The 21,516-nt window shown below is 50.2% G+C and overlaps 1 protein-coding gene across 1 annotated transcript; it reads left to right on the top strand.

Moving 5' to 3' along the window:
* The first annotated feature begins 7,102 nt into the window (after positions 1 to 7,102).
* Positions 7,103 to 20,014, top strand: LOC116532888 (putative uncharacterized protein encoded by MIR7-3HG). Its single transcript, XM_032252489.1, is given in 5 exon segments — positions 7,103 to 7,175; positions 16,638 to 16,814; positions 17,085 to 17,111; positions 17,114 to 17,211; positions 19,647 to 20,014. Coding segments are annotated over 5 exon segments (603 nt in total). The 3' UTR covers positions 19,875 to 20,014.
* The last annotated feature ends 1,502 nt before the right edge of the window (positions 20,015 to 21,516 follow it).

Below are 21,516 nucleotides of genomic sequence, written 5' to 3'. Positions count from 1 at the left end.
TTCAAGTGATTCTCCTGTCTCAGCCTCCCAAGAGGCCTGTGCCACCACGCCTGGCTAATTTTTTGTATTTTTAGTAGATTCGGGGTTTCACTGTGTTAGCCAGGATGGTCTTGATCTCATGACCTCGTGATCCACCCACCTTGGCCTCCCAAAATGGGATTACAGGTGTGAGCCACCAAGTTTGTTCTCTCTTTTTTTTTGAGACAGAGTTTTGCTTCAGTCTCCAGGCTGAAGTTCAGTGGCGCCATCTCAGCTCACTGCAACCTCCACCTCCCCGGCTCAAGCGATTCTCTTGCTTCAGCCTCCCACGTAGCTGGGATTACAGGCATCCTCCACCATGCCTGGCTACTTTTTTATATTTTTAGTAGAGACAGGGTTTCGCCACTATGGGCAGGCTGGTCTCAAACTCCTGACCTCAGGTGATCCACCCGCCTCGGCCTCCCAAAGTGCTGGGATTACAGGCTTGAGCCACCGCGCCTGGCGGTGTTAGCGATCTTAATTGCAGCGGCAGTGTAAGCAGCTGCAGAAGTCTTGTTCTTGCACAGCAAGGCTACCCCACAGGCAGTGAGCTCAGAGCAGCAGCCCAGAGGCAGTTCTGCAGGCATATTGATACCCGCTCTTAATTACATGCAAATTAAGGGGCAGATTATATGGACATTTCTAGAAAACGGGCAGTAACTTTTGGGTTGCTGGGTTGTTTGAGTGGAAAAAGATGGTAACTAGGCCGGGCGCGGTGGCTCAAGCCTGTAATCCCAGCACTTTGGGAGGCCGAGGCGGGTGGATCGCGAGGTCAAGAGATCGAGACCATCCTGGTCAACATGGTGAAACCCCGTCTCTACTAAAAATACAAAAATACAGCTGGGCATGGTGGCGTGTGCCTGTAATCCCAGCTATTCAGGAGGCTGAGGCAGGAGAATTGCCTGAACCCAGGAGGCGGAGGTTGTGGTGAGCCGAAATCGCGCCATTGCACTCCAGCCTGGGTAGCAAGAGCGAAACTCTGTCTCAAAAAAAAAAAAAAAAAAAAGATGGTAACCTGTGGATGTTGCCGTGGCACCGGTAAACTGATATGGTACACGGGTGGGTGTGTCTTGTGGGGAGGTACTTTCTGCCTGTGCCTGTATTAGCTAGTCCTCAATCAGGTCCAGTGTCTGAGCCCACCTATGGAGTGAAGGGTTCCGCCTCCTATGGAGGTTGTGAGAATTCAGTGGGTTGACACGTGGTGAGATTGGTGAGTATGGAACGCACAATAAATAAAGTTAGTTCTGCCGGGTGCGGTGGCGCGTGCCTATAGTCCCAGCTACTCTGGAGGCTGAGGCTGGAGGATCGCTTGAGCCCAGGAGTTCTGGGCTGTAGTGAGCTATGCCGATTGGGTGTCTGCACTAAGTTCAGCAATAATATGGTGACCTCCTGGGAGCGGGGGACCAACAGGTTGCCTAAGGAGGGGTGAACCGGTCCAGGTCAGAAACGGAGCAGGTTAAAACTCCTGTGCTGATGAGTACCGGGATCGCGCCTATGAATAGCCACTGCACTCCACCCTGGGCAACACAGCGAGACCCCATCTCTAAAAAATAATAATAATAAATAAAAATAAAATAAAAAGTTAGGTCTTAGGGCATTATTATTCCATGATCCAGTTCATACCTTCTCAACCTCAGCACTAATGACATCTGGACCAGGTAACTCTTGGTTGGTAGGGGTGGGGTCCTCTGCACTACCGGTTCCTGAGCAGGCTCTACCTACTCCATGCCAGAGGCACCCCCAGTTCTAGAGGCAAAAATGACTCCAGACATTGCTCAGCATCCCTTGGGGACAGAATCGCCCCCAGGTGAGGCCCACTAATCTATCGTAAGTGACTTTAAAGAAGGACCATAATTTTTTTTTTTTTTTTTTTTTTTGAGACGGAGTTTCGCTCTTGTTACCCAGGCTGGAGTGCAATGGTGCGATCTCGGCTCACCGCAACCTCCGCCTCCTGGGTTCAGGCAATTCTCCTGCCTCAGCCTCCTGAGTAGCTGGGATTACAGGCACGCGCCACCATGCCCAGCTAATTTTTTGTAGTTTTAGTAGAGACGGGGTTTCACCATGTTGACCAGGATGGTCTCGATCTCTTGACGTCGTGATCCACCCGCCTCGGCCTCCCAAAGTGCTGGGATTACAGGCGTGAGCCACCGCGCCCGGCCAGAAGGACCATAATTGAAGCAAACCACGATGAGGAGATTGGACACTCCACATCTGTGCAACTCAAAGTTGAGATGCCCATAAATTTCAAGCTGCAACTGCGTGTTTTTAAAAATTGTTTAGGCTGGCATGCTGGCTCACACCTGTAATCCCAGCACTCTGGGAGGCTGAGGCAGGTGGATCACCTGAGGTCAAGAGTTTGAGACCAGCCTGGCCAACTTGGTGAAATCCAGTCTCTACTAAAAATACAAAACTTATCCAGGCGTGGTGGTGCGTGCAGTGAGCTGAGGTCGCACCACTGCACTCCAGCCTGGGGGACACAGTGAAACTCTGACTCAAAATAATAAAAATTTACAAACCATCTCTTCAAATGAGAGACAGGAATACTAAAGGCAACACATGTTCCCAGACCACAAAACAAGAGAGCTGTAAAGAACGTGATGGTGACAGGTGGCGAAATGTGAATATGGATTAGATATTGGATAATAACATCAAGTCTACGAGAAACTTCATGAATTCATTGTATCTTCATTATTATGTAAGAGAACAGCCTTATTTTTAGAGGCGCCCAGTCCCTTCCGGCCTCATTAACAACAAGCAGGTGTACATATTAAAATGTTCACAGCAGGTGAGGTGAGGAAACATCGTACCTGAGAGGTCATGGTACTCTTCTGGTAACTTTTGAGATTCTTTCCAAAATAAAAAGTTTTAAAAAAATGCATCTAAGTAGGGAGGAAAAAACAAGAACATAGGGCTGGGTGCAGTGGCTCATGCCTGTAATCCCAGAACTTTGGGAGGCTGAGGTGGGCAAATCGCTTGAGGTCAGGAGTTCGAGACCAGCCTGGCCAACACAGTGAAACCCTTGTTTCTACTAAAAATACAAAAATTAGTGGGGCGTGGTGGCGGGAGCCTCTAATCCCAGCTACTCAGGAAATTGAGGCAGGAGAATCACTTGAACCCAGGAGGCGGGGGTTGCAGTGAGCCGAGATCGCATCACTGCACTCCAGCCTGGGTGACAGAACAAGACTCCATCTAAAAAAAAAAAAAAAAAGCAGCAAAACTGTGTTTTGGAGACAGGAAATTCTGATTCCTACTACAACATAGATGAACCCTGAGGACATCATGCTAAGTGAAGAAAACCAGCATTAGGGGGACAAACACGTAATTCCAGTTCCATGAATTCCCCAGAACAGGCAAATTGATAAAGACGGAAAGTAGCTTGGAGGTTAGCAGCGCCTGCAGAAAAGGGGAGATTTTGCTTAATGGGTACAGAGTTTCTGTTTCGGAGGCTGGAAAGACTCTGGAGATGATGATGGTGACGGTGCACAGCACTGAACGTACTTAATGCCACTGAGCTGGGCACCTCAAAAAGGGTAAGGCCATTGTGGTGGTTGGCACCTGTAGTCCCAGCTACTCGGGAAGCAGAGGCGGGAGTGTAGCTTGAGCCTGGGGGTTTGAGGCTATAGGGAGCTATGAGCAACCGCTGCACTCCAGCCTGGGGGAAAGAGTGAGACCCTGTCTCAAAAAAAAAAAAAAAAGACCGAGGCCGGGCGCGGTGGCTCAAGCCTGTAATCCCAGCACTTTGGGAGGCCGAGGCGGGTGGATCACGACGTCAAGAGATCGAGACCATCCTGGTCAACACGGTGAAACCCCGTCTCTACTAAAACTACAAAAAATTAGCTGGGCATGGTGGCGCGTGCCTGTAATCCCAGCTACTCAGGAGGCTGAGGCAGGAGAATTGCCTGAACCCAGAAGGCGGAGGTTGCGGTGAGCCGAGATCGCGCCACTGCACTCCAGTCTGGGTAACAAGAGCGAAACTCCGTCCCCCCCCAAAAAAAAAGGCAAATTTCATGTAATACAATCATGTATTAATTGACACTGGAAATACTTGGGAGGCTGAGGCAGGAGAATCGCATGAACCCAGGAGGCAGTGGTTGCATTGAACCGAGATTGCATCACTGCACTCCAGCCTGGGCAACAGAGCCAGGCTGCCTGGAAAAAAAAAAAAAAAGGAAACAGATTCTGCAAGATGCGTCATTAGGCAATTTGGTCGTGTGTGAGCATCACGGAGTGTGCCCACGCACGCTGAGACAGTGCAGCCTACCGCACACCTCGGCTGTATGGTACAGCCCGTCGCTCCTAGGATACAAACCTGCACAGCACGTGAGTGTGCTCGATCCTGCAGGCAGCTGCAGCATGACCGTAAGTACTTGTGTATCCTAACATATCTAAGCATAAAAAAAGTGCAGAAAAAGTATGGTATAAATGACTAAAAATTGGCCGGGTGCAGTGGCTCATGCCTGTAATCCCAGCACTTTGGGAGGCCGAGGTGGGCAGATCACCTGAGGTCAGGAGTTTGAGACTAGCCTGGTCAACATGGTGAAACTGTCCTCTACTAAAAATATAAAAATTAGCCAGCCGCGGTGGCGGGCACCTGTAATCCCAGCTACTTGGGAGGCTGAGGCAGGAGAATTGCTTGAACCAAGGAGGCAGAGATTGTAATGGCAAGATGGTGCCATTGCACTCCAGTCTAAGCCACAGCTAGACTCTGTCTAAAAAAAAAAAAAAAAAAAACGCTGAGTGTAGTGGCTTATGCCTGTAATCCCAGCACTTTGGGAGGCCAAGGCGGGTGGATCACGAGGTCAGGAGATCGAGACCATACTGGTCAACAAGGTGAAACCCCGTCTCTACTAAAAATACAAAAATTAGCTGGGCATGGTGACACACGCCTGTAGTCCCAGCTACTCGGGAGGCTGAGGCAGGAGAATTGCTTGAACCCAGGAGGCGGAGGTTGCGGTGAGCCGAGATCGGGCCATTGCTCTCCAGTCTGGGTAACAACAGCAAAACTCCATCTCAAAAACAAAAAACAAAACAAAAAAAAGAAATACAAAAATTAGTTGGGAGTGGTGGTGTGCACCTGTAGTCCCAGCTACTCAGGAGGCTGAGGCAGGAGAATTGCCTGAACCGGCGAGATCTAGGTTGCAGTGAGCCAAGATCACAACACTTTGCTCCAGCTTGGCGACAGAGTGAGACTCCGTCTTAAAAAAAAAAATCGTATTGAAGCACTATTATAATTGCAGTCTGTCATTGAGTGAAATGTTATGTAATGCTTACTGGTACACATTTTACCACAATAAACACACATAGAGTAATGAGATGTCATTTCCATGTTTAGGTTATAAGACACTGTAACTTCCATCTTGCTAGCAGAATGTCTTGACTTCTCAGTTTTCAGGCTTTTATACGCAACCCGCCATGTGGAAGAGACCCCTATATGAGTTTGCAAGTGGCTTTTTTCCCTTTCTGATCTTTTTTTTTCTTTTAGAGATGGGATCTTGCTATGTTGCCCCGGCTGGTGTGCAGTGGCTATTCACAGGTGCAATCATGGTGCAATACAGCCTGAAACAACTCCTAGCCTCAAGCAATTCTCATGCCTCAGCCTCCACTTACCACCTCACCTGGCTTCCCCCAGTCAGATCTTCAGATGAGACACCAGCCTTGGCTAACACCTCGAAGAAAATCTGTGAAAGGTTCTGAGGCAGGTAAGCCACAGAAACAGTGAGATAATGAATATGATTATTTTAAGCCAGTAAGATTTCAGGGGCCAGCCGGGCGTGGTGGCTTATGCCTGTAATCCCAGCACTTTGGGAGGCCGAGGTGGGCATATCACCTGAGGTCGGGAGTTCGAGACCAGTCTGACCAACATGGAGACACCCCGTCTCTACTAAAAATACAAAATTAGCTGGGCGTGGTGGCGCATGCCTGTAATCCCAGCTACTCCAGAGGCTGAGGCAGGAGAATCGCTTGAACCCCGGAAGTGGAGGCTGCAGTGAGCAGAGATCTTGCCATTGCACTCCAGCCTGGGCAACAAGAGTGAAACTCTATCTTAAAAAAAAAAAAAAAGATTTGCGGGGCCAGGTGAGGTGGCTCATGCCTTTAATCCCAGCACTTCAGGAGGCCAAAATGGATGGCTTGAGCCCAGGGGTTTGAGACTAGCCTGGGCAACATGGCAAAACCCCATTTCTACAAAAAATTTAAAGATTAGCTGCACATGGTGGTGCACACCTTTAGCCCCAGTTAATTGGGAGGCTGAGGTTGGAGTGGACCCTGATCCTGCCACTGCACTCCAGCCTGGATGACAGTGGGAGCCCCTGTTTTGACAACAACAAAAAAGATTTGGGGCTATTTGTTACACAGCAATAGAAAACTAACACACTATTGTTTTGATCATTATTATTAGAGGACGTTTCATAAAGTGAAAGAATATGGGGGCTTTCATAGCTAATCCTGGAGGGTGGGAATCCTTCACTGCCTCCTAGCTTGTTCTTGCCCCACTGGCTCCCACTGGGAGCCTCAGTTTTCTCATCTGTAAATGGGGGATGATAACAACGCCTGCTTCTGGGGTATAAAAAGGATGAGGCAGATAACGCGTTTAGCTCAGGCTCCCCACGGAGGGAGTGGTCAGGTACAGGGGACGTGGATGATGATGATGATGGCTGGGGGGACAGGGACTGTCTCCTGTCTTGTCTGGTGATATCCCCTTCTGAACAGACCTGGAGACTGCAGGGGTTTCAGCAATTGTTTGTTGACGCTGCAAGGTCTCTGTGCCCCTGTGGTGTTTGTCTGTCTGTCCTTCAGCGTGCCCTGCCCTCTGTGCTCTCTGTCCCCGTTTGTGATCCTCGCCGTGTCGTGTCCTGTCCACCCACGTGTATGTCTTGTTATGTCCTTGGGGGGGCTCGGAGCGACTGAGCTGTGGGGGCTGGGGACTGGGAGCGGGAGCTGAGGTAGGGAGGGAGGGAGGGAGGCAGCGCTCGCCTGGCCCTCGTGATCCCCCCTCCTCGTCTCTCACCGAGGACCCTCAGCGCAGCCACTTCTCCAGGCACTCGGCTGAGAGAACGCGCGTAGGCGTTGCCCTGGCAACGCCGCGATGCCCAGCAACAAGTCCGCGGCGTGCGTCACGTGCTCGGTGCGGACCAATCCGAGGGCCCGTCGGGAAGCAGGTCAGCCTGGGCCAAAGTCCGCCTCCTCCCTCCCGGCGAGAGGCTCCCAGCTAATTACCGTAATTGCGGTGGGAGAGCTGCCGGGTGCGCGGGGGCTGGGGCTGGGGCTGGGGCTGGGGGCTGGGCAGGCCCTGAGGAGCTGAGCAGGGAGGGCTAGAAAGCACGACTGTCTCCTCAGCCAGCCTCGCTGCTGCCTCCAACACCACTATCGAAGCGCTCTTTAGGCGCCTACTGTGTGCACCTGCTGTTGAAGGGGGTGAGGTTGGAGTGTTTGCACTAGGGGTGGGGAATCCTAGCCTCCAGCCTGGGTAAACCTAGATTTTGGGGTGCGGGGAACAGATTTGACTCTTAAGACTCTGGGTCTCAGAAACTATCTAATCGCTGTTGGCTGTATTGAACCAATCCCCCCACCCCCTTCAAGAAGGGTCACGGTTGCCTCCTGCACAGAAATACAAAAGGTTTAACTCTTGAAGGGAGTTGGCTCTGGGTGGAGAGTTCAAATCCCGCCTCTGCCATTTACTGCTGTGTGACTCTTTGTGAGTCCCTTAACCTCTCTGAACCCTAGACTCCTCATTAGTTAAAAAAGCAGGTAGGACCGCGCACAGTGGCTCACGCCTGTAATCTCAGTACTTTAGGAGGCTAAGGCGGGCGGATCACTTGAGGTCGGGAACTGGAGACCAACCTGGTCAACATGGTGAAACCCTCTCTACTAAAACTACAAAACTTAACCGGGCCCAGTGGCAGGCACTGGGTAGTTCCAGCTACTTGGGAGGCTAAGGCAGGAGAATCGCTTGAACTTGGGAGTCGGAGGTTGCACTGAGCTGAAGTTGTACTTCTGAACTACAGCCTCGGTGTTAAAGCCAGACTGTGTCTCAGAAAAAACAAACAAACAGGCCCGGCATGGTGGCTCACACCTGTAACCCCAGCATTTTGGGAGGCTGAGGCGGGTGGATCATGAGGTCAAGGGATTGAGACCACCCTGGCCAACATAGTGAAACCCCGTCTCTACTAAAAATACAAAAATTAACCGGCGTGGTGACATAGAGCTATAGTCCAAGATCCTCAGGAGGCCGAGGCGGGAGAATCACTTGAACCTGGGAGGCGGAGGCTGCAGTGAGCTGAGATTGCGCCATTGCGCTGCAGCCTGGGTGGCAGAGCGAGACTCCATCTCGTATTATTGAGAGAATGTGTGTGAAGTGTACAGCAAGTATTTAACAAATATCGCCATGGTCCTTGCTCTGAGTTATGAGCTGTGAGTCCAAGTATCATTGAGTGACACCGAGCCCCAGTTTTTTCCACAGATAAGATGAAGGAATGGGGGAAACGGCCTCGTGTCAGATTCACGGCCCTGGTTTGTTTCCTAAACAATGTTCCCTGGGTTGTTTTTTGTTTTTAATTATTAATAGTTCAAGGCCAGGTATGGTGGCTCTCACCTGTAATCCTAGCACTCTGGGCGACCTGACGGAGGCAAGAGGATCTCCTGAGGCCAGCATTGAACACTACCCGGGGTGACAGAGTGAGACGTTTCTGAAAAAGAAAAAATTTTAAAAAGCAAGAAAATTAGCTCAAAGTGGGGGCTTTCACGTGAAGGCATTTACACTTCGGATTCCTGGACTAGCTGATCTCTCTCTCTTTTTCTTTCTTTCTTCTCTCTCTCTCTCTTCTTTCTCTCTCTTTCTCGATAGAGTTTTGCTCTTGTTGCCCAGGCCAGAGTGCAATGGCGTGATCTTGGCTCACTGCACCCTCCGCCTCCCAGATTCAAGCAATTCTCCTGCCTCGCCTCTCGAGTAGCTTGGATTACAGCCACGTGCCACTCTTATTTTGTTTTTTTTAGTAGAGATGGGGTTTCGCCCTGTTGAAAAATTTTTGTATCTTTAGTAGAGACAGGGTTTCAGTGTTGGCCAGGCTGGTCTCGAACTCCTGACCTCAGGTAATCCACTCGCCTCGGCCTCTCAAGGTCCTGGGATTCCATTCATGAGCTACCACGCCCGACCTAGCTGATCTCTTAACTCCTTTCCAGTTCTTTGCTTTGTTTGTTCTTTTAGCAACAAGCATTAATTGAGCACCTAGTGTGTACCAGGCTCTACCTTGGGTCTGAGTCCTCAGCCTCGTTGTACTAAACTCAGGGTCCAACTGAGCCAAACTGTAGGGCGGCTTCAAGGAGGAAATGAGTTCCTTCAGTCATTCAATGAATTTCAGGCTCTGGGAAATACAGTATCAATAGTTGTGACTGTGGCATTGACCACAGGCATTGGCCCAGGACCTCAGTGAAGGGGAGGGCACATCTGGTCATCTTTCAGTTTCACCAATGCTGTTTCCCTTCTCCAGGTCTTTGTTCCTGCTTGCTGTTCCATCTTTCTGGGAAGACTTTCCCCTGATCAGGACCTCTCCTCACCTTCTCCAGGAACAGCGGGAACAAAGACACAAACGGCAGAGCCTCTGATGGGCTCCCCTGGGTGTACCCCCCTCCACCACTGTGGCTGCCAAAAACTATCTTCTTATCTGTTACCCTCTTAGGATGGGAGTCACTAGAAGGAAGTTGCAGAGGAGACTGTACTTGGAAGTTTTTTTTGTTGTTGAGACTGAGTCTCGCTCTGTTGCCCAGGCTGGAGTTCAGTGATGCAATCTCGGCTCACTGCAACCTCTGCCTCCCGGGTTCAAGCGATTCTCCTGGCTTAGCCTCCCGAGTACTTGGGACTACAGGTGCCTGCCACTATACCCAGCTAATTTTTTGTTTTTAGTAGAGACAGAGTTTCACCATGTTGGCCAGGATGGTCTCTAACTGCTGACCTCATGATGCCCAAAGTACTGGGATTACAGGTGTGATCTACAGCACCTGGCCTGTTTGTTTGTTTGTTTGAGACAGGTTCTTGCTCTGTTGCCCAGGCTGGAATCCAGTGGCATAATAGCTCATTGCAGCCTTGGCCTCCTGAGCTTCAGCTATCCTCCTGCCTCAGCATCCAGATTAGCTGGAACCACAGGTGAGTGCCATTGTGCCCAGCTAATTTTTATATATTTTTTTTGTAGGGACAGGGTCTCCCTATGTTGCCGGGGCTGGTCTCAGACCTCTGGCTTCAAGTGATCCTCCAGTCTTGGCCTCCCAGAGTGCTGGGATTACAGGTGTGACCCACCATGCCCAGCCCAGAATTTTGTTCATGTGTGTTTTTCAGGAGCCTCTGAAAGCTAAGAAGGGAGAATGCAGCTTTCATGCGAGGGCCTCCCAGGACTCAGGGCTGGGGAGGAAACCAGGTCTGCAGGAGCTTGGCTTGACTCTGCAACCCAAGAGCCACCTTTTGGAGACTGGGTTCTGGTCCCACTTCAGACTCAGGTACCAACCACAGAATTTGGCTGAAAGTGGAGACCCTGGCCCCAAAAGGCAGCTCTCTCTCTTTCTCTGCTGCGTGAGCTTGGGCAAGTGTCTCAACTCTCTGTGCCTCCTTCTGCCCCCCGGAAATGGTGCTAATCAGCACCAAGCTTGGGAAGTTAAGGTGAGGATGAGATCGAAGGGAGAGCCAGCACCTACTAGATTTTCAATAAATGGCAACCGGCATTATCATTTAAATGGATTGGGGACTGATTGGAAGGAAGTCATGACAGTCACAGAACCAACAGAAAGCAAGAAAATCGCTTTTTTTTTTTTTTTTTTTTAAAGACGGGGTTTCACCATGTTGGTCATACTGGTCTTGAACTCCCGACCTCAGGTGATTTGCCCGCCCTGGCCTCCAAAGTGCTTGGATTACAGGACTGAGCCACCACACCCGGCCGAGAAAAATCACTTTTGAGAACAGGCAGGTACCAAGAGAAGAGCCTTTGAGGGAAGCAGCGAGATGGCAGGCAGGGAAACACCCAGCCTAGCCCCAGCCAGCCTCTGTCTTTCAGTGTGACTACGGGCTAGCAATCCGACTTCTGTCTTCTTCCCTGTTCCCCATCTTTCTCCCTGGAGGATGAGGGTGTGAGTTGGAACAGAGACCCTGGAAAAGGTTCCGGAAGGTTCCAGAAGGTTCTGGAAGGTCCAAGTCTGGTATTCATAGTACATTGACAAATATTTATTGGGGCTCAATATTTTCAGGACATTGTGCTTCATGAAGTTAGGGCTACCAGAAAGAATGGCAAGGCAAAAAAAAAAATACATCAAAGAGGGGAACAGGAAAGCTGGATTCTAGTCCTTGCTGGGCCTCTGACTTGCTGCTTGAGCTCTCTGGGCCTCAAGGAATTAAAAAGTAGGGGGGTTCTGTCATAGGAAGACCACCCTTCAGAGCCCTTCTCTGCCCCCTGCTTGCTGGGTGTCCCTAGGGAAAATGTCTCCACCTCTCTGGGCCTCAGTTTCCACATCAGAACAGTGTGATTCAGTCACTGTGCTGCAGGGCAGGTTCGAGGAGTAAATTAGATCATTCAGTCATTCAATGAATTTCAGGCATTGGGAAATAGAGTGTCTATTAAAATGGGCACAACCTGACCCTCTATGGTATATAAAGCACTTAGCACATAGTGAATGACAGACAGGGAGTACCAACATCGGGCCATCATCATCACCCGTAAAGTGCTCGGCACAAAATAGATGCTCAGTAAACCCTGGTTCGTAACACTGCAGTAGTTACAGGACCTACATTGCAAGATTCTCTGCTTTCCTGCTGCATCTGAAGCATTAATGTGCCAGGGGGCCAAAACTGAGACCTTTATTAGGGATTCCCTGGTGGCCTCAGGTGGGGAGGGTGACCTGCGTGTGGTCCTGTTTTCGTGCCCTGCCTCTTCTGGGTAAATGCCTCTGCTAATCTCCCCTTGCCCGGGCTGCAGGGTCAGGTTTCGGTGCCCCAGGCAGATGTTGTCCAGAGTAGCCCTGTTTCCTTAATCCTCAGGGCTCCAGAAATTGTCCTTAGAAGAAAGAACAACAGACCCGCCGAGGTCACCATCTGTGCGGTCTTGATTTGTAAATGCTCATGAGGGTGGCAGGAAAGAGGTCTCTATAGTAACGGCTGAGGAAGGGGCTGCCTGTGCGTGTGTGCGTGTGTGTGTGTGTGTGTGTGTGTGCCCAGGCGCACACAGGGAGGGGGAATAGCCCAGACCCTTATTTCTAGACTTTTCTACCCCGATGAGGTATTAATTAATTCTCATTGTTGGCTTCTTATTCCCAGAGATAATTAGCTACTGTTCCTAACTGGAGTCATGGGGACATTTTCTAAAGAGATTCGTTCGCCTCTGCCCACCCACACCTGTCTATCTCCTGGGACACAAGCAAATGTTCAGAACACAGAGACCCAGAGAACAGAAAAACAGAACAGAGGTCTCTCTGTGGAGCTCACATTCCCAGTGAATGGACAAGAGCACAGCCTGAGTGAGCAAGGTCCAGTGCACAGAAAGTTATTATACAAACGTGAGCTATGGCTGGGTGTGGTGGCTCACGCCTGTAATCCCAACACTTTGGGAGGCCAAGGCAGGAGGATCACTTGAGGTCAGGAGTTCAAGACCAGCCTGGCCAACGTGGTGAAAACTCATTTCTACTAAAAATACAAAAATTAGCCAGGAATGGTGGTGTATACCTGTAATCTCAGCTACTTAGGAGGCTGAGGCAGGAGAATCTCCTGAACCCGGGAGGTGCAGGTTGCAGTGAGCCAAGGTCACGCCACTGCACTCCAGCCTGGGTGACAGAGTGAAACTCTGTCTCAAAAATAAATAAATAAATAAAATTAATTTTAAAATAAATAAATAAAAAGAAGTAAAAGATGGCTGGGTATGGTGACTCACACCTGTAATCCCAGCACTTCGGAGGCTGAGGTGGGATGATCACTTGAACCCAGGAGGTAGAGGCTACAGCAAACCATGATCATGCCACTGTATTCCAGCCTATGTGGCAGTGAGACCCTACCTCAAAAACAAAAAAAGAGGTAGGCTGGGCTCAATGGCTCACGTCTGTAATCCCTGAACTTTGGGAGGCTGAGACAGGCGGATCACGAGGTCAACAGGTCCAGACCATCTTGGCCAAGATGGTGAAACTGAGTCTCTACCAAAAATACAAGAATTAGCTGGACATGGTGGTGCACGTCTGTAATTCCAGCTACACAGGAGGCTGAGGCAGGAGAATCGCTGGAGCCCAGGAGGCGTAGGTAGCAGTGAGCCAAGGTTGTGCCACTACGCTCCAGCCTGGAGAGACAGTGAGACTCCATCTCAAAATAAATAAAATTATCTATATCTATATCTTGAGAGAGAGAGGGGGGTAAAAGATGCTACACACTTATTGGGTAGTTAAAAACCAAACCAAACAATACCAACAGCTAGCTGATAAGGGCATGAAGCAACTAGAACCCTTATCCACTGCTGTGGGAATGCAAAATGATACAAGTGCTCTGGGAAAAGTTTGACAGTTTCTTATAAAGTTAAATATACACTTCGCATATGACCCAGTCATCGCACTCCTAGGTATTTACCATAGGGATGTGAAAATTTATTGCCCACGTGAAAGCCTGCATGTAAATATTTATTGAGACAGAGTATCGCTTGTTGCCCAGGCTGGAGTACAGTGGCACCTTCTCTGCTCACTGCAAACTCCTTCTCCTTGGTTCAAGCAATTCTTCTGCTTCAGCCTCTGGAGTAACTGGGACTACAGGTACCTGCCACCACACCCAGCTAATTTTTGTATTTTTAGTTGAGACAGGGTTTCACTATATTGGCCAGGCTGGTCTTGAACTCCTAACCTCATGATCCGCCCACCTCAACCTCCCAAAGTGCTGGGATTACAGGCGTGAGCCACCGCCCCCAGCCCATGTAAATATCTATAGCAGCTTTTTTCCTAATAATCTCCAAACACAGACGATGTTCCAGAACCTAATGTCCTTGGACTGATGAATGGGTAAACAGGCCATAGCTCATCCACATGATGGAATACTACTTGATAATTAAAAGGAGGGCCGGGCACGTGGCTCACGCCTGTAACCCGAGCACTTTGGGAGGCCGAGGCAGGCAGATCAAGAGGTCAGGAGCTGGAGACCAGCCTGGCCAACATGGAGAAACCCTGTCTGTGCTAAAAATGCAAAAAGTAGCCGGGTGTGGTGGCGCGCACCTGTAGTCCCAGCTACTCAGGAGTCTGAGGCAGGAGAATCACTTGAACCCAGGAGGCGGAGGTTGCAGTGAGCCAAGATCATGCCACTGCACCCCAGCCTGGGTGACAGAGTGAGACTCCATCTCAAAAGTAAATAAATAAATAAAGGAACTAACTCCGTGTTCATGCAATAGCATGAATCGCTCTCTATTCTGCTGAGGGAAGGAAGCCAGGCTGGGCATGGTGGCTCACACCTATAATCCCAGCACTTTGGGAGGCCGAGGTGGGCAGATTGCTTGAGGTCAGGAGTTTGAGACCAGCCTGGCCAACATAGTGAAATCCCATCTTTACTAAAAATACAAAAATTAGGCAGGCATGGTAGTGGGTGCCTGTAGTCTCAGCTACTCAGAGGCTGAGTCAGAAGAATCTCTTGAACCCAGGAGGTGGAGGTTGCAGTGAGTTGAGATCACACCACTGTAGTCCAGCCTCAGTGAGCCACTGTGCCTGGCCGGAATCTATCTTATGGGACTGCCCTGAGGCCTTCAGAACACTCAGCAGGTAGAATGTTTGACACTGAGCCTGGCACAGAGTAAAAGCTTAGGGAGGGGCAGAGAGAAAGGGTGACAGGTTTTCCTGTGCAATCTGAGGAACTTCACTTTGGTCCTGGCCTGAATGAGCAGGTCCTGTCCAGATGTCCCTGATTTATATCCCACCTGTCCCCTCTACCCTTGCTCACCCACCAGGGCCTGTTCTTTCCCCCACCCCTGCCAGGGCCCTTATACTACCTGTTCCTTCTGCCTAATGCCCATACCCACATGTGAGTAGAGTTTTCATGTCTATACCCTCCCTAAAGGCAAGGTTGGTTGCTGAATTCATCTATCTCCAGTGCCTAGCATAACAAAAGTTTGTTGAGCAAATAAATGGGTGGAATAGCTCAGGAAAGAATAACAGCTGCATTATTAGAAAACCTACCATATGCAGACATGATTGCTAGCGCCATGCTCAGCCATATTGGGATTTCAGGTAAAAGGAAGTCAGAAAGGCTCGTTCTGTCTTTGTTTAAATTTTTGATATTTTGTTCATTGTGGATTTGGGCATACATTTAGATTTCTTAAAACATTGCATGGATTTTTTTTTTTTTTTTGAGACAGGGTCTTGCTCTGTCACTCTGGCTGGAGTGCAGTGGTGCAGTCACAGCTCACTGCAGCCTTGACTTCCTGGGCTCAAGTGATCCTCTCACCTCAGCCTCCCAAGTAGCTGGGACCACAGGTGGTGGTACCCCCCCCCTCAAAAACGGGGTCTCACTATGTTGCCCAGGCTGGTGTTGAACTCCTGGCCTCAAGTGATCCTTCCACCCTGGCCTCCCAAAGTGCTGGGATTACAGGCATGAGCCATTGCACCTGGCCTGAGATATTATTTATCTTGATTCTTGAGTTTTTTTGGTGCCCCTTTAAATTTTGCACCTGAGGCAAGTGCAAAACTAGCTCCTGCTCTGATTATTTCCAATATGCAATCTATACCATGTCATTAATTCCTCATCAAATCCTCTACTATCATCACCACTTCACAGTTGAGGAAACTGAGGCATAACTGTGCCCAATGCCCCAAAGGAAGGAGAAGAAAAATCTGAATTTGAACCCCAGTTTCTTTGTTTTTTGGTTCAGAGCCTGCCCAGTATAGCACTACAAACAGCAGAATTTTATAATTTGGGTTTTGAGTTAAGGAATCAAAATCTTCAGGCTTAAGTCCCACTTCTGCTCCAGAGTCTTGTGAGCCCTCCATTTTCACCGACGTCAGTTGCCCTAGGTGAAACTGGACTTTAATATTCTCTACATCCCTTATTTTGCCCCAGAACAGTTTACCAGCTTTTTCTTTTCTTTCTTTCTTTTTATTTTTATTTTTTTAAGGAGACGGGGTTTCACCACATTGGTCAGACTGGTCTCGAACTCCTGACCTCAGGTGATCCACCCACCTCGGCCTCCCAAAGTGCTAGGATTACAGGCGTGAGCCACTGCGCCCGGCCCAACCAGCTTTTTCTTTCCTGAACCAGCAGCAATAGCAAAAACTGGGAATGAGAAGAAACAGGTACCAGTCAGGACACCTGTTCCAACTTGGAGCTCAGGAACCCAGGAGGGGATCAGGGCTAGTGGGGAGACTCCGTGGTCCACAATGAGTGCTCCGTCCCCATCCAAAAATATCCCCTAGTCCAGTTTTTGGGCAGATGCCAGACTTTTATTCTGAAGCGTGGGCCACAACCTATGAGGTAATCTTTGGAGCTTCGTTCTGAGGTGGAATCCCATTGGCCAGTTGGGGAAGCCCCTCCTAGGATTCCTGGCACTCCGCCTTCCCCGAAGCCCATAAAAGAGCAGTTCCCAGCCTCAGCAACCACCGGACACCTGCCTCTGCCAAGAAGACTGGAAGCAGGTGAGGCACACAGAGAGGGAGGCCCACAGCTGCGTGGGAAGAGGGGTGGTCTGAAGGACGTGGGATCCCGGGAAGGAGGCTGGTTTGCAGGTCGGCGCATAGATATTTTCGCAGAAAGGGACAGAGATGGCCAAGTTGGACGGTCTGGAAAGCAGAGACCAGCGGGGCTGACTGCTTGGGAGGTAAGCTCTGGGGACGTGTTACAGGGTGAGGAGCAGGCATCAGTGCTAATTGCGACCCCTCCGTGTCTCCCCCATTGCCATTCTGAAGCTCCCCTGGAAGAAGCCAGGAAGGGAAATAAATTGAGCGGGGGTGGGGTTTCCCAAGGATCGAAGGAACCGAGAACGAAGAGGGGTGGGGGAACCGGGAAAGAGAGAGAGGAAAATCAAGTTTTCTTCAGCACCAGGGACAGCTCTCCACCGACCGACGGAGGAGAATGCTATTTATTTCAGCACCAAGTCTCGGGACAGTGCCACTCGGGGGTCTGAGAAGAGAACAGCTACCTGTTTCAGCACCGGGGCTCAGGACAGCTCCCAGCGGGCTCCGTTTCGGGGCCAGAACCCTGGACAGCTCCTCCAGGTAACCGGAGAGCCCTTGGACCCTGATTTTGGGGGAGGAGGACGAGAGAGGGTGGTCTGAGGTGCCAGGCATTTCTGGAGACTCGCCCCTCATGTAATGGATTTTTAAACAAAGTATTTTCCAGATAAGTCCACATAGAAGTCTGTAATTTTATCTTTTTTTTTTTTTTTTGAGACAAGAGTCTTGATCTGTCAGCCAGGCTGGAATGCAGTGGCGCGATCTCGGCTCACAGCAACCTCCGCCTCCCGGATTCAAGCGATTCCCCTGCCTCAGCCTCTCGAGTAGCTGGGATAACAGGCACGCCCCATCACAACCAGCTAATTTTTGTATGTGTAGTAGAGATGGGTTTCACCATGTTGGCCAGGCTGATCTCGAACACTTGACCTCGTGATTCGCTCTCCTCAGCCTCCCAAAGTGCTGAGATTACAGACGAGAACCACCCCGCCTGGCCCAAGTCTGCAATTTTCAACAGGTAAAACTCCCTGCTGGGGGAACAGGCGCCTGCCAAGATGATATTGTGGTGTCCCTTCCAGACTTCCGTGAGAAACCTTGTGCCAAGCATTTTACATACATCATATCATGCCATCTTCAACCCTAGGATATGGGTGTTACTATGCCCACATGACATTTGGGGAAGCCAAGGCCCAGAGAGAGGTGGAAAAATAACCAACCCAGGGGCTCTCAGCCCAAAGTGAAGCTGTAAGTCAGTCCCATCAGTCCAACTCCAAGTCCCATGTTTCTGTTGTGCCTGGGTGGGAGGTGGGCCCTTGGAGATCAGACCCTGTCTCTCTCCAGGAGAACCAGGAATGGAAAACAGGGAGGCAGCACAGAGGCAGGAAGCCCACGTGTCACAGCTTGGCTCAGGTGAGGAAGAGGAGCTGGACAGGGGTCTCAGATATGGGGCAGAGGGTGGCAAAGAAGATTAGAGTGGCTATGGTCTAGTGCTGTGTGGAAGACTAGTGATTTTGTTGTTCTGATGTACTATGACAACAAGTCACAGCCGGCCTCACAGCGCAGACTCCCATCGACCTTCACCTAAAATGAGCTGGCCAATGGGGGAGAACTGGGGAGGTTGGGGCAGGGATTGCTTCCACTCGGAGGGTGGGCTGGCTCACTTTAGGGGATACAGACATGGGCAGGGGAGGGAAGCAAACAAGGACGTACATCCTGTGCTCATACAGCCATGCACCATGTATGTTGTTGATCACACATCACTTGTACGCCCCCACAAGCCTGGAGATAGAAAATATCTGACTCTAAACCCAAGACCTCGAACCACCTCACAGCGCTTTCCTGGGGGAATTAGTGAGGGAATGGCATTAAAACCCTTCCTAGACCAAGGTTCTCAGGGTACTTCTCTATTAAAAAACATTTTTTTTTGGCCGAGTGCGATGGCTCATGTCTGTAATCCAGCACTTTGGGAGGCAGAGGCAGGTGGATCACCTGAGGCCAGGGGTTCCAATGTCCACAGCCTGGACAATGTGGTGAAACTCCATTTCTCCTAAAAATCTGAAAATTAGCAGGGCGTTGTGGCGCACGCCTGTAGTCCCAGCTACTCAGGAGGCTGAGGCATAAGAATCCCTTGGACCCAGGAGGCAGAGGCTGCATGAGCCAGGATTGCACCACTGCACTCCAGCCAGGGTGGCAAAGGGAGATTCTGTCTCAAAAAAATTATTTATTTTTTAGAGACATGGTGTCCTGCCTCAGCCTCTGAAAGTCCCAGGATTACAGGTGTGAGCCACCGCACCCAGCCTAAGGGTACTTTTCAGTAAACGTTCCAGAAGTGAGCTAGGTGCTCATACCTGTAATCCTAACATTTTGGGAGGATGAGATGGGAGGACTGCTTGAGCACAGGAGTTCGAGACCAGCCTGGGCAATATAGTGAGCCCTCATCTCTACAAGAAAAAAAAAAAAACTTTTTAAAATTAGCTGCGTGAGGTGACACATGTCTGTCGTCCCAACTAATGTGGGAGGTGGAAGGAACACTTGAGTCTGGGAGTTCAAGGCTGCAGTGAGCCGTGACTGCACTGCTGCACTCCAGATTGGGTAACAGAACAAGACCCTGTCTTAAAAAAAAAAAAAAAAAAAGTTTCAGAAAAGATTCTTTACCTGTCTGCCACCCATCAGTGCCATGGGCCAATGATAGGACAAGTGTGAATGTGTGACTTACCGCATCATGAAGGCTCATCCTGTTGGCCAGCTGTGATGGCTCACACTTGTAATCCCAGCACTTTGGGAGGTCAAGGTTGGAGGGTGGCTTGAACTCAGGAGTTCGAGACCAGCCTGGGCAACACAGAGAGACCTCATGTCAATAAAACATAAATACATTTAAAAAAGACTCACTTCCAATTTTCTGCAACGCCATAATCAAGTCACAAACTCCACATGGTACCTGTTCTCCAGCCTCACGGTTTTTGGCTTTGTTGTTCCTGCAGCTTGGAATGCACTTCCCCCACCTCCACCCAGAGACCCCTGCAACGGAGCCTGCCTTCTTCTGCAAGCTCCATTTCATCAAGGGAAACCATCCTGATTGCCTCACCATTTCCCATGTGAAGTCTGTACTGACATTCTCAGAGACCTGGGATATTGTGTCTCCAGCACATAGTCCAATTATTTTCAAGTTATCTAGTGACGGGTCTATTTGTCTCCCTGTTACCCTGTGAGCTCCATGAGAGCAGAAACAATGTTTGTATTTTCACGGCTACATCCCCAGTGCCTGGTCCAGTGCCCAGCACACCGCGGGCATACCACAAGCATGTGTTGAATCAATAAAGCCACCAAAGAATAAACCAATACATCAATCAATAAATGACTGTATGGCCTCGGCACACACAGGAAGATCCTTCTTCTAGGTCTCCCCCAGAGAGATACCAGAGGGCAACGGTTACTGCAGGTGTTTATTGGGGAAGCATAATTGAATTTGTGGACACTTAAGGGTCGGCTAGCCAACTCATAGCCCCAGGAGAGAGCCAGGCTCATTTAATTAGCAATTACAAGGCATTGATTCCTCATTAGCTTTGGCAACCCCTGTCTCCCTCCTCACCCCAGACAAATGAAATCTTTCTCTCTCTCCCAGGAGGACTGCCTCAGTGGGTCCATTAACAAGCAGAGAAAATGAGATTAGAAGACACCTAAATGCCAGAGGCACTTTATGAATGAGCTGAGCAGAGGGAGGTTCAATGTCTGGGTGAGGTCTAATTGTGGGAGGTTTTCTGGTACATTTAGAGTTGCCCCCTGGGAATGGAAGGGCTTTCAGAAAGGAAAAGACACACAGATACTGCCTTTTGGGGGCCTCAGTGAAGGAGGATATTCTACTGTGGGTATCTCCCAATCACCCCAAATTAATCATTTCAAAGTGAACATTCTGCTCAGCCCCCAGCTTCCTCCCCCATGTGCCCACGAATGTGATGGTTCCCCTACATGCCCAGGACTCCCCCTCCTCGTCCAGTCCCCATGGTCCCCAAGGCAAGTCACCATGCTCAAACCCATCCTCTGTGCTCCAGCCCTCTGCCTCCCCGCACGCCCTCATCTCCTGTCTCCCCCTCCAGCCCATGCACATGTGCAGCCAGTTCATTCTCTACACACAGCGAGGGGTCTTTCCAGAACACACACCTGACCAGGTCCCGCTCCTGCCTGTAACCCTTCCAAGAGCCCCACTGACTGCAGAGTAACATTCAAACATTTGGCTGGGCACGGTGGCTCATGCCTGCAATCCCAGCACTTTGGGAGGCCAAGGCGGGTGGATCACTTGCACGGGACTACAGGTGTGTGCCACCACACCCGGCTAATTTTTAAACTTTTAGTAGAGACGGAGCTTCACCATGTTGGCCACGCTGGTCTCGAACTCCTCACCTCAAGTGATCCACCGACCTTGGCCTCCCAGGGCGCTGGGATGACAGGCGTGAGCCACCACACCTGGCCTAATTTTTTTCACTCTCTCTCTCGGTTGCCTAGGCTAGAGTGCATTGGTGCAATCTCTGTTCGCTGCAACCTCCACCTCCAGGTTTCGAGTGATTCTCCTTGAAATGAAGTACATTGCCGGGCGCGGTGGCTCACGCCTATAATCCCAGCACTTTGGGAGGCCGAGGCGGGTGGATCACGAGGTCAAGAGATTGAGACCATCCTGGTCAGCATGGTGAAACCCCGTCTCTACCAAAAATACAAAAAATTAGCTGGGCATGGTGGCGCGTGCCTGTAATCCCAGCTACTCAGGAGGCTGAGGCAGGAGAATTGCCTGAACCCAGGAGGCAGAGGTTGCGGTGAGCCGAGATCGCGCCATTGCACTCCAGCCTGGGTAACAAGAGC

Source organism: Sapajus apella, unplaced genomic scaffold (assembly GCF_009761245.1).
Source record: "Sapajus apella isolate SASKATOON/1434 unplaced genomic scaffold, GSC_monkey_1.0 scaffold77, whole genome shotgun sequence".
Lineage (NCBI taxonomy): Eukaryota > Metazoa > Chordata > Mammalia > Primates > Cebidae > Sapajus > Sapajus apella.
This window is presented reverse-complemented; position numbering and strand designations above follow the sequence as displayed.